This window comes from Hylobates moloch, unplaced genomic scaffold (genome assembly GCF_009828535.3).
Source record: "Hylobates moloch isolate HMO894 unplaced genomic scaffold, HMol_V3 SCAFFOLD_2, whole genome shotgun sequence".
Classification (NCBI taxonomy): Eukaryota; Metazoa; Chordata; class Mammalia; order Primates; family Hylobatidae; genus Hylobates; species Hylobates moloch.
Window position 1 is genome coordinate 136,706,306 of NW_026652277.1, and position 13,191 is coordinate 136,719,496.

A 13,191-nucleotide genomic window follows, 5' to 3' on the forward strand; every position below is an offset into this window, starting at 1 on the left:
CAAGCCCTGTCTGCTTCTGACATGTTGGTTTATCCCAAAGTTCTATCCTCAACCCCCTTCCTTGTTGTTCTCATCCACACCTGTGGCTTTCTCTATTTCATACATGCCATGTTCCAAAACATCTGTAGCTCAGTCTTTCTTTTCCTGAGCTCCAAACCCCTATGTCTCACTCCCTATTAATTACACCAATTTAGAAAACTATCAAACTGGCTTTTAAGACAAATTAAAATCAAATTGACTATTTATTCTTTACCCGTGACTTTTGGCCATAAAACATAGTATTAACTATAGATACTAACTGTACTAAAGTTGCAGATCTCAACTATCAAAACTGAAAAAAAAAAAAAAAAACACCTAAAAGTCAACAGTATTTTATACACTTGAAAGTCCACAATTTACACAAGCACTTCCATTCTAGCTTTGTAAATTTAGAGAACAATTTAGTTAAAATTACGCATTGTACTGGAACAAGAGTTTCTATTTCCCTATCCCGATTCTGGTATGATTACTGAAGTCAAATAATTTGATATGGCATGATTATAATGCAGTAAAACTTGTTGACAAGTCTTACCTGGAATTAAAAAATATTTAAAAATTAAAGCAAACTTAGAAAAAAATAAAAAGTATTATTGTTTGTTCTAACAAAATTTATTATGCAGGAATTACAAAGTTTAAAGACTCTTCCATCTCAAATAAAAATAACAGTTATAATTACACACATAATATAGTACCTTAGAGAATGATTCCAATAAATATCACAGGAAATACAGTGCATTTTCAAGTTGGAGAGAGACAAATACTTTCTCATTCACAGTGTTTGACATAGGAAAGCCTATTTACATAACAATCTGTATAAAGTCATGCTCTTAGTAACAGTCCATACAGAGCTGTGCCAACACAATTCTTTCAGAATGTGAAGTACCGGGCAAACCACTCCTGGCGCTGGGGATCTGGAGAAGCCACTGGAGAAGCTTCACTCTGAGCAGGACTGAATTCATAAAAAGAGAGACATGTAACCCAGCATGAAGTCATTTTGCAAAATGAAGGCAAAAGCACATAAAACATCAGCATAGATTACCACAACGGGTTCCCCATGTTGTAAGTCATGTTTTAAAGATTTGCTACTCCCTCTATACTAGAATCGGTTCTCCACTCCATGAGAGCATAAGAGTGCATCAGCAGCTCAAATGAAGTCAGTTAAGGAGGAGCCATATCACAACAATCACAAAAAACAACTGCAAAAATGTCACCTTCTTTGAATAAAAAATTCAGTAAGAATTGTGGGAAATAAGAGAGAATAAAATAATGATCCTCTTTCAGCACCTTTTCTCTTTTAGTTGATCTTACAGATGTGTCCTTAAATATAACTAAAGTAACGAGTATTTTTTACTATATGCATTTTACATTAAATTTTCATTTCATAATTCCCTATGCAAATACTCCAGGAAAGGGAGTACACTAAAAATATAATTTCCCCCCATCATTGATGTTATATAGTTTATACTTATCTTAATTCTAACTAAAGAGTCTTTGGGCTACTTAAGAAAACAAAAGAATCCCTACCGTCTTTGGGGAAAATTACAAGGCACGCAACAATGTGTAATGGAAACTCCAGTAGTCATGTTCCTTGAGCTCATGCACATGCATCTTATTGATACCTGAACATACCCATGCACAAGGGAAAATAAGCAACACAAAATATTTAGCAGGAGACAAATTCAGAGGTGTATTTGACTAATTTTCATTCTTGCTATTTATTTTGTTAATCATTATGTCACTAATCACTTAGCCTAAAAAAACCTGCCTACTTTGTAAGACTATTACTAGTGACATTGCTAAGATTTAGTAAGAATAAGAAAAAAAACATAAAGCAGCAAAAAATCAGTAATAGTAAGATGAGCATAAAACAACAGTAGTTTCTGACTTTATCTAATGGCTAAATTTCTAATGAAATTTGCATTTCATTCAAAATTTGCTAATACATTTAATCAACAACTGCAAGGTAACTTAAAATTGGAATGGAAATTTTAAAAATTATTTATTTTTTCTAAATTTAGTTTTTGCGTAAGTATATTTAAGTTCCCAGAGTTTACGTATGTTTTTATTTTGACAATAAGCATATATATATATTTATAAATAATCTTGGTAAACAAGAAAGGGAAAAAATAGGCCGGGCGCGGTGGCTCACGCTTGTAATCCCAGCACTTTGGGAGGCCGAGGCGGGTGAATCACGAGGTCAGGAGATCGAGACCAAGGTGAAACCCCGTCTCTACTAAAAATACAAAAAAAAATTAGCCGGGCGTGGTGGTGGGCGCCTGTAGTCCCAGCTACTCGGAGAGGCTGAGGCAGGAGAATGGCGTGAGCCCGGGAGGCGGAGCTTGCAGTGAGCCGAGATTGTGCCACTGCACTCCAGCCTGGGCGACAGAGCGAGACTCTGTCTCAAAAAAAAAAAAAAAGAAAGGGAAAAAATAAACATATATAAAAAACAAAAACCACTTAGTAAACAAAAAATTATTTTAAAGTTCTACAATAAGGATGGATTGTTAATTTAAAAATTGGTGACAATACTAAGAATAAAGTAATTGTGCATAATATTAAAATTCTAACCATACAAATTACATTAACACCTCCTTCAAGTACTTAGAAAATTGACTGATGACCAGAAATTAGAAAAAAATCTTTTTAACACAGTCAAAAGGAAGTTCTCTAGAGAGGTGATAAATATACTTTGAAGAAAATATTTCATAGTAATTTTTCTTAGGTTGTTCTTAAAGTAGTGATTTCTGCAATGTAAGAAGGTAAATTTCTCAAGTTAAAAAAGAAAAGAAAAAAACATTGGTGAGATGGATCTCACCTCAAAAATGTCTTGGGCCCTTTAGGTGGCACTGGCTGTGGAAGTGGTTTGCTGCTGTTGAACTCAATATCGTGGACTGGAGAATTAGGAATGGGATCCAGGCGGTTAGGATGTCCATTGCCCACTCCACCAGATTCCAGAGCACTTAGATTGGGAACACTCACAAACCTGTTTGTTGGTGATTTATCATTCTTCTTCTTTTGCTGCATTAAAAATAATACATGTGAGGATAGTCCCTGCATGAGGACAAATGAGAAAATAGGAATGGTAGAAGATAGAAATTTGGCATGGGAAAATTTTGGAAGCTTTATGTTGAATTAAGATGTTAATTAACCAGTGTTACCCAAACTGTGGTCTGGGAATCCTTGGAGGTATTTTTTATCTACATGGAATCCTCAAAGACAGACATGATACCAGGACAGAAAGAATGAGGAAGAAACATTTAGGAGTCATTCACGAGGAATGGGAGAGAAGGTAAAAAGAGTGCCAAGGGGTAAAGAATACCCTTTTGGGAAGAAAAGGGAAAAAGGGTTGGGGGAGAGAGCAAGTCTTGCAGATAGAAGGTTAAATGGATTTAGGCTAAAATTAGGAGAAGGGGTAAAGTTAAACATAATTTTAAAAGAGAGGTCCATGAAATTTAGCCATCTGTCAAAGGGAGGCAGTTCTTGCCTGGAAAAAAAAAAGGAATGAGAAAATGCTTGGCAATGTAGTTTGAAACAAATTGCACATTTCTACCAAAGACCTAAAGCTGACTTAGAGAAATAATCTGGTTTTAAATTCACTGTGACATCTATCTTTCTGAAGAGAGAAAGTTATATCTGTATAATTAAGTCTAATTTCCATATTAATTGGCATTATATTTTTTAATCTTTAATCATTAATTGGCTCATATTTTTTAATCTTTAAAGGTTACAAAACAGTAATCGGCTGATTTTTTAATGTCTTTAAAATTAAGAGATAAAAAGACAAATTCCATTGCAGATTATCAAAATCTATCAGCTTGCAATTCACTAACTTTTAGTCTCAAAGTATTTTATTCACATCTCTAGAATCAATGATCATCATCTTGCTATGAGAAATAAAAATTAACATGTTACTAGATTTAGAATATTCTCATATTTTACTAATTAGATGTATACTAATTAAATTTGTAAGCTTTTTAGGGAAATAACTCGAGTTTGGGAAAAAATGCAATTAATATACAAGATGGAACTTTTATTTATATTTATCTTATTGTCTAAACATGTTCCTCTGCCATATTCTGTGACTTGTAGAGTCTCTGATGAAAATCTTATTTTAGCATAACCAGAAAAAGAAAATAATAATAATAATACCTTCCTCAGAACTATTTGTGAAAACTAAAGTCACTATTAGGAGTCAAAAGTAGTTTGAAAGTTCTTACAAAGATATATCTTTTGCATTTTCTTATTCTAGTCACCAGAGGGCATAATTAAACCTACTTAACATTTCTATTTTAAGAAATCAAAAGAACACTGGTAAAGTTCTACAGTAATCGTTTTGCAGCTAAAAAAAATTAATTCCAATAAAATAAATAAATGGAGTATTTTTAATATATCTTTTTTTCACAAACCTCATAATCTTGCTTTATAATTAAAATCTTATTTCACCCTAAATTATGAATTAAAAAACTAAAACTAATTATAATTATTCATTCACCAATTATTCACTCAGAGCTTTCTATCTGCCAGGCAGTATTTTAGACTCTGAGATACAGCTACATGCCTCTACAGTCATTCTATTTTAGAAAACATTCAAGTTTAAAGTTTGGAACACTTTAACTTGTAAAGGAAGGGTAGATTCAGTGTTCTTAATAGAGAAGTTTTACGAGCTGTGAAAGGAAAGGAAAATTTCTGGGTAAAGTCCTAATAAAAATTAGGCATGACGTGAAACTTAATCAAATCTGAATTTGAAAAACAGCTTTGGAACTATCACTTTTGTTTATTCTACTATTGATTTCTGCCATAAGATTCATAATTCCTACGAAGCCAATATATATATGTATATATATAATCATTTATTCTTTATTCCTTTATTTACAGAATAATTTGTGGTGGCTTATCGGGAATGTGATGAAATTTTGCAACTGAACAAACATTTACTGAATACCTACTATACCCAAAACATGATTGGAGCCATGGGAAGCTAGGGTACAAAGATTTATGAGACTTGGCCATGTCTATTTCAAGGCTCTTCTATTTGTCCCAAGAGAGTAACAAGTATCAAAATAAGTCATACTCAATTTTAATCAAGAATGGTCATAAAGCTGGGCAAAGTGGCATACACCTGTAATCCCATCCACTCGGGAGCTGGAAGCAGGAGGATCGCTTGAGCCCAAGAGTTTGAGACCAGCCTGAGCAACACAGTGAGACCCCATCTCCAAAACAAAAACAAGAAACCAAACCAAACCAAAAAGAACGGTCAGAAAGCTGAGAGAAGAAAAGTCCTTCTCTGATGATTGGTAGGCAACAAAATACATGTCCAACCCAAGGTCCATTAAGATGTTAGGCCTTAAACCAGGAACAGCTGTTGGGTATCCAGGGCTGGAGTCTCTTTCTGGACCATAAGCAGAAGATTGTGAACAATAAGAAAACAACAAGAAATAGTCTTAAGCAGAGTCAGAAGGTTAGTTTTCTTTAGAAATAGGAAAAAAAGGTAGAATCAAGTTTTATAGTATTGGTAAAATATATTTAAAGGAATGAGTATTATTCAGAGTTTCATTCTGAAAATGAACATATAAATAATTCATAAGTTTTAGTGCTAGATTATTAAATGGAAGAAAACATTTTTTGGGAGCTTTATCTAACTATGCTGCTCCAAATATTTTCACCAAATTTTTAACCAACTTTTAAACCACATTCCTATTCTACAGTGTTTATGGCACATACCTTAGCCAATGGATTAATAACACCAACAGTAGGACTTGAGTTAAACACTTTGTTGAAGTTAGTTTCTCGATTGACTAATTCCAGCTGATAAAACTTATTATCCTCCTATGCAAAAGAATTATAAACACTTTTAAATATTTTCTATGGAATATTTAAAAAACATAAATGTATAACGCCATTTCATTTAAAATTTACTATAAAACCTGAATGAAGATTTAGATACTTTGTTTAAAGATTTCTAGACCTGATTGCTGCTGTCTTAAGGAATGTTGGGGGATAAGTTTTCAACACCTTTTAAACCCTATACCCAAGCACTTGACCCTTTTCCTTCAAGAGTGGACCTAAATGTTTTATTTGGTCCCAGCTGTTTCACAGGGCTGACTATGCAGTTTGGGCAGGTTTACAACTTACATTCATGGGGCTCTGGGCATGACTGAATTGTTTCCACAGATAAGGATGACACTATATCATTAATCTTTATTTCTATTTCTTTTTATAGGCATGTGCCACCATACCCAGCTAAGTTTTTTTTTTTTTGGGTGTGTGTAGAGGTAGGGTCTCACTACATCATCCAGGTTGGACTCAAACTCCTAGCCTCAAGCAATCCTCTGGCTTCAGCCTCCCAAAGTGCTGGGATCATAAGCATGAGCCATCATATCCGGCCTCATTATTCTTCAGTACTATAAATAGATTCGATTGCATCTAATCTGAGATATTAATCTATGATAGCAATGGTAATCAAAGAACAGGGAAAAAGTGAATGCCCATATAGAGATAAAACCTTTACCTTTGGCTTCACCAACAAGATGTTCTAATTAAGTAATCAGAATGTGGGAAGGCCATAAGTAAATACAACAGTGTGTGGGAGAATGCAGGGCTGTGCTCTAGCAGAACTAGATTCTAGTGAAATCTAGTAGAATTCTTTATGCCTCTCTTAGTCACCACTGTCATTCAAATCACTAATCTTAGCATATGTGCCTCATAGTCCAAAGAATCAGGCTGTTGTGGAAGGAGTATGGAACAACCCTTGCCTACAATCCTGGCTCTTCCCTGGTGAGCTGTGTTGCTTTCGAAAGTTGCTTTACTGTATTTGCTGTGAGGATAAAATACAATTATAACACCTCCTCAGAACTGGGAATTAATAGCTATTTATATGGAACACAGTTTCAATACATTTACTATGCTTGCTGATTTCATGTGTGAAATATAATTTTCCATGAGTCTGCTGCTATCAGATGGAGCAATCTATAAGGCCTGTGCTCATGTTCACGATATGTAGAAAATTGGGTGGTTGGTGGATTGAAGCAGCACACACTCATCTCTCCAAAGCCTGCTCCTGGATTCTACCTGTGATCCCCAATCTACTACCTGTTGCTTTCAGCAGGAACTTCTAGTCTAAGACAACAGGCTGCCTCTCTTAAATGCAAATAGAGATGCATTGAGGAAAAAGGACTTCAGAAATACATGTTGCTCTTATGCTCTTTTTGCATGCTGAAGTCCAAAGTCTTCAGCTGAAGATATGAACGGTTAAAGAGTATATTCATTGTTAAATCTGTATTTTCTTAGCTGATAAACTTCAGAGCCATTAAGAATCCAGTGTTACTGACTTTCCAAGAGAGAACCTCAGTGTTACTGACCTTCCAAGAGAAAGCATGCAACTTTTCTGTGGCTAGATTATGGAACACTTTTTTTTCTATAGAGTAAAAATTTTGGATTAGTGTTTGCTAGGACACATTTTAGGAAATCAATATGCTCAACTTGTTAGTGTACAATACAGGCTAATGCATGAATGTGCTGGCTTTTCTTTGCTAGCCAATCCTAATTCTACATGTGCAACACACATATGTATACACACTTCAATGGTATATTAATTGTATACTGGCAGTGACATATTATTAAACATTCAATATGTATCAAAAAGACTTTCTTTTAAAAAAATATGAAAGACGTACAATTCCCTTACCCTAATGCCAAATTTAAATTTTAAAAATTACTTTATATTTATTTTTATTCATAAACATTTCAATGAACTTTCAATCACAATGCACATGTTGTGTGTTTTCTATTTTCACTTAGCATTACTTAAAACGATTGTCCCATATTTTCCCAATCAATATCTATTGATTACTAACATAGTTAGACTAAAACCAAAATATCTTACAATTAGTTTCTTTATGATCTGGTCTCTTTCTGTAAGCATGGCTTTTAATTCTGTAATCATCTGTATATCTTCTGGTTTTGATTCTCTCATTAGATATTTTTCTTCCATTTCTTCTAATCTGAAAACAAGAAAGACTTTAGCTCATTGACATCACTCAGATACATTCTTCTGTAATACCTACGTTAAAAAAATTAGTCTAGTTGAACACACACAAAAATCTGAAACAAAACTTCATTTTTTCCTTAAAACTTTTAAGCATAATGACATGACTGCTTCAAGAGCAGTAGTTACATTAAAAGCTTTAAAGGGGTAGATGGTACTATGAAAGGCTTTGCAGGTTACTTCTGAAGAAGTCACTCATTTTAAGTCATTCCAGAGTATTTGGAGAAAAAGTGAGGAGTATTTGGAGATAAGCTCTGCAGAAGAAATTATATGTTGAATGATACTAACCTGACAAATACAGGTTTGATACTAGAAAGGCAGGCTTACTATTACAAGTGCTTATTACAATACAATATTGTGTGATAACACAAGGCTTGGTAACATATAAAAAGGACAAGAAATAAAGATGAAAGAAAAACAAAGGACACACATGTATGACATCATTTTTTCCTGGTTTATAGAAAATAAGGTTTAAAAATTCTGTATTATCAGCCAATACATACAAACTGAAAAAAAGTTTCATCAGGTAAGAGAATTATGTTCCCTTCTAAGCCTATTCTGTCCTGAATGATATGAGGTGGTAATAGGCCTGAATGCCCTGAATGTTAAAATATAGGCCACTTTTTATAAGCAGGTGACACATTCTGCTGAGTCTAAGAATACAGGATGGGACAGACTGAAGACAATACAAATGGAAACTGCTGGCTTAGTTTCAGAAAAAGCACTTTCAATTTTAGAAAATGCAAATAATTAGAACAATTTAAAACATCTTGTTTTCAGGATATAAAGGATAGAACTTAAAATTTCAATAACATTATTCAATAAAATTATGGTTAATAAAGATTCTTAGGAAAAATTATTCACTCATGAATACTGAGCAACTTGTAGATGATCTATCTTCCAGAAATCAGTTATACACTCCTATTCCCACCCAAAACCCTACAGAGGTACCCGAATCTCAGTGTATTTGAGTACCATAAAATCCCTCCACAAACTCAGCCCAAGCTAAAGATTTGGAGATAATATATTAGGCTCTCTATCCAGTCCCCTGGCTAAAGTTCTCAATTAGGGTGTTGAGAGGTATGAAGGTGATGAGGAAGTGAGGAAGTGATTGTCTCAGGATCAGCTGGGACTTCGACAGATCAGTGCGAGGTAAGTTGTACAACAGGGGTGTCCAATCTTTTGGTTTCCCTGGGCCACATTTAAAGAAGAATTGTCTTCGGGCACACATAAAATATACTAACACTAACGATAGCTGATGAGCTTAAAAAAAAAATCTCAAAAAAAAAATTTTATCATGCTTTAAGAACGTTTACGAATTTGTGTTGGGCCGCATTCAAAGCTGTCCTGGGCTGCATATGGCCTGTGGGCCGTGGGTTGAACAACCTTGCTGTACAATGTGTTAAGTTCCACTATCTTTACTTTTGTTCTTTTGTGACAATAGAGACCAAGTGAAAAATAAGTGATTTGTTAACTCACATAAAGTGACCTTGCATTTTATCCCAATATGGCAGAGTTAACTCTTACGTATTTTATGGGCAAACATTTTAAGAAAGTCGAGAAATACTAATCTAGTAAAAGAAATAGCAGTTTGGGTTTTATGTTGGAGAAACCACAAGATGTCACTGGAGCACTTTCTTTTATCATTAAAAGCAAAGTACAGGATTTATGAGCTGCTTTCCGCAGCTGAGCAAGAATACTTGGTATAAATGGTAGCTAAACAACTAAACTTAAAGACTTATTTAAAACTATTATTTCTATCTTTTTGTTAATTGAAAAGTTAATGTAAAGTGAATCTAAAGCAATCAGTTACAATCTCTGAACCACTTTTTTTGCATAATAAAGGTCTACCCCTGAATCCAAATTGCAGTGTTTTTATTTAGCTTAAACATCCTTTGCCTACAGAATTATTATCAGTTAATCTTCTCTATAAAATATCTGATATAGTTTGGCTGTGTCTCACCCAAATCTCATCTTGAATTGTAGTCCCCACAACCCCCATGTGTCATGGGAGAAACCTGGTGGGAGGTAATTGAATCATGGGGGCAGTTATCCCCATGCTGTTCTCATGATAGTAAGTTCTCAAAAGATCTGATGGTTTTATAAGGGAAAATCTTTTCCCCCTTTGCTTGGCCCTTCTCCTTCCTGTCACCATGTAAAGAAGGATGTGTTTACTTCCCCTTCTGCCATGACTGTAAGTTTCCTGAGGCCTCTCCAGCCATGCTGAACTGTGAGTCAATTCAACCTCTTTCCTTTATAAATTACCCAGTCTCGGGCATGACTTTATTAGCAGCGTGAGAACAGAGTAATACAATATTTTTACATCATCAAAAATGTTTAATAAGAAAAACACCTGGATATTAAATAGGAAAATATAATTGATTAAATAGAAAAAACATAATCCATATAAACACAAACAGGAAAGCATCAAAGGAGAGAACAAGTAAGTAATATGATATAGATTTAACTTGCAAATATATTTCATTAATTACTAGTCTTTCAAAATTTTTACAGAAAGAAAACTTGGTACTATTCTGATATCCATTTCAAGCCAAGACTAGTCAATATTTTTTTTTCTTCAGTTGCCGCAGGCAGCTCTCATAACCAGCACTGCTTCTAAAATTTAGTCCAGGTGTGAACAACTAGTGATACAGTTTTGTTTTTTGTTTTTTTTTAAATTATGCTTTAAGCTCTGGGATACATGTGCAGAACATGCAGGTTTGTTACATAGGTATACATGGGTTTGCTGCACCCATCAACCCGTCATCTACATTAGGTATTTCTCCTAATGCTATCCCTCCGCCTGCCCCCCACCCCCTGACAGGCCCTGGTGTGTGATGTTCCCCTCCCTGTGCCCATATGTTCTCATTGTTCAACTCCCACTTGTGAGTGAGAACATGTGGAGTTTGGTTTTGTTCCTGGATACACAGTTGTTTTTAAGTTTGTTCTTTAATCTTTCTAATCACAAGAAAAAAAAATGTTTGAGTATATATATATATATATATATATATTTTTTTTTTTTTTTTGAGATGGAGTTTTGCTCTGTCGCCCAGGCTGCAATGGCACAATCTCAGTTCCCTGCAACCTCCACCTCCCGGGTCCAAGTGATTCTCCTGCCTCAGTCTCCCAAGTAGCCGGGATTACAAGTGTCTGCCACCACACTCAGCTAATTTTTGTATTTTTAGTAGAGACGGGGGTTTTACCATGTTAGTCAGGCTGGTCTCGAACTCCTGACCTCAGGTGATCCACCCACCTCAGCCTCCCACAAGTACTGGGATTACAGGCATGAGTCACTGTGCCCAGCCGGGTCTATATATCTTAAATCGCCTTCATAACTTATGTTCATTACTCTATTTCACAACACTCAGGCAGGTCTTCAGCGTAAATGCTAGCTAGAATCTAATAACATTGTTTTATTTTCACAAAATTTACTCATATAATTATAGCTTAGCTTCTATTTAGAATAAAGAATAAAATTTTTCAGTAGTGATAAATGTTCTACTGTAGTGATATCAAGTTTTCCTATTAAATAAGTTAAAATAAGTCAATTAAAAATATTAAGAAAATAATATACATAGCCAGAAATGACCCAATTCCCAAGGATGTATATGAATGATTAAAGCCTGGGAAATGCTGCCTTGAGAATACCACACAAGTGTAGCCTTTTACTCAAATTTTACAGATTTCCACTAAAAGTAACAGAAGAGAGAAGAGAAAGGGGGAAAAAAGGAGAAAAGAGAAGTAGAACATATAAAATTACTAATTAGGGCCACTGATGGATTCTCACCAGGCATGCATGCCCTGCTTTCTTTGGCTCTGACAATATACAGGTCAATGTCTGTGATTCATGGACAACACAGGCCTAAATTACAAATGCCTAAAAAACTGTACACAAAGTTTGCAAGTTACAGTCTTGTTAAGAAAAAGAAAAGGATAAAAAAATAAAATCAGTGAATTTTAGAACCAAAAATAGTATACTATTGTTTCATAACCAAACAATAGTATATTATGCACACATATATCCTATAACTTTGATTTTATAAAGATGAAAAAATTCTATTATATCATCATTTTCTAAACTCTTAAATAAAGGAAATATAGCAATCGAAGCACTTTAACGCTGAACCTTTCTTTTCCCATAAATTACGCACAGACTCTGTTGTGACAAGACTACTTCCGTACCTCACAAAGCTTACAACAATACCTGAATGGTAAATTAAGAATCAAATGACAACAACAACAAAAGTTATTTGAGTATTATAGATGAAAGGACTCAAAACTTAAAAAAAGTAAGTAATTCAGGTATGGCGGAGTGCTTCTTTTCAATTGGGGATTACTGACCTATTTAAAATCTAAGTACAGAAACTCAACATTTCTCTCAAGAAGAAATCATCTTTTGTGAAATAAACCTAAACAATCAATAATCTCAGAACCATCTTTTTGCATATAAAAATCGGCCATGACCTCAAGTTGTAGAGAATGTTTTCATTTAGCTTCAACTTTACTTATAGAGTAAATCATTTACATAAAAAAAACAAACAGCCCATTCTCTCATTTGTTTCTAAAAGAAACCAGAATCAGGAAATTTTTATTAGATATAAAGTTTTTACTACTATATCACTGAAAAATAAAATTTCTATAGAACTCTCTGAAAATCTAAGACTTTAACTTCCAGCACCAAAGAGGATTTCTAAAAATCATCATTCCATAAGCAATATAGAACTCATCACCATTTCTACAATACTTACAGACTTGGAGGGTATTTCCCATCCTTTACATGTGTTGCCCCACCCTTCTCTCTCCAGGAAGGGAGTTCAACAGGATTTGGGGCAGGAGCAGAAGCAAGAAGCTGCATCTGCCCCCAAGCTTCCTCAGTGGCAGGCTGTGGACTGTCAGGCTGCACCATGTCCCTTCAGCCCCCACCACCACCGCCTTCCAGGAATCCACAGGGCTCTTCTGATTTCAAAGTTTTAAAGCCAGGGTGCAGCTGATTAGGAACTTCAATAGAATCCCCTAGTCCTTGGGAACAGTTCAGATACTGTTTCCCACAGCTCCATATGTTGGAACCAACTCTTCCTGCTCACTACCTGTCTAAATCCAAACCATTC

General features: G+C 34.7%; 1 protein-coding gene across 10 annotated transcripts in view; it reads right to left on the minus strand.

Moving 5' to 3' along the window:
• Window positions 1-543: 543 nt before the first annotated feature.
• Window positions 544-13,191, minus strand: part of FAM184A (family with sequence similarity 184 member A) — a 122,397-nt gene continuing 109,749 nt past the window's right edge. Inside the window, exons 15-19 of one of the 10 annotated variants that reach the window (XR_009212480.1) lie at window positions 7,922-8,039; window positions 5,761-5,865; window positions 2,855-3,057; window positions 1,564-1,658; window positions 939-988 (exon numbers count right to left, since the gene is read on the minus strand). Coding sequence is in view for 9 of the 10 variants with exons in the window: in XM_032157852.2 (XP_032013743.1) it covers window positions 907-988; window positions 2,855-3,057; window positions 5,761-5,865; window positions 7,922-8,039 (508 nt within the window). In the remaining variant the exon portion in view is untranslated. Of the gene's footprint in view, window positions 989-1,563; window positions 1,659-2,854; window positions 3,058-5,760; window positions 5,866-7,921; window positions 8,040-13,191 lie in introns of all 10 variants that reach the window. The other 9 variants (XM_032157852.2, XM_058435532.1, XM_032157831.2 and 6 more) reach the window with 9 other exon arrangements.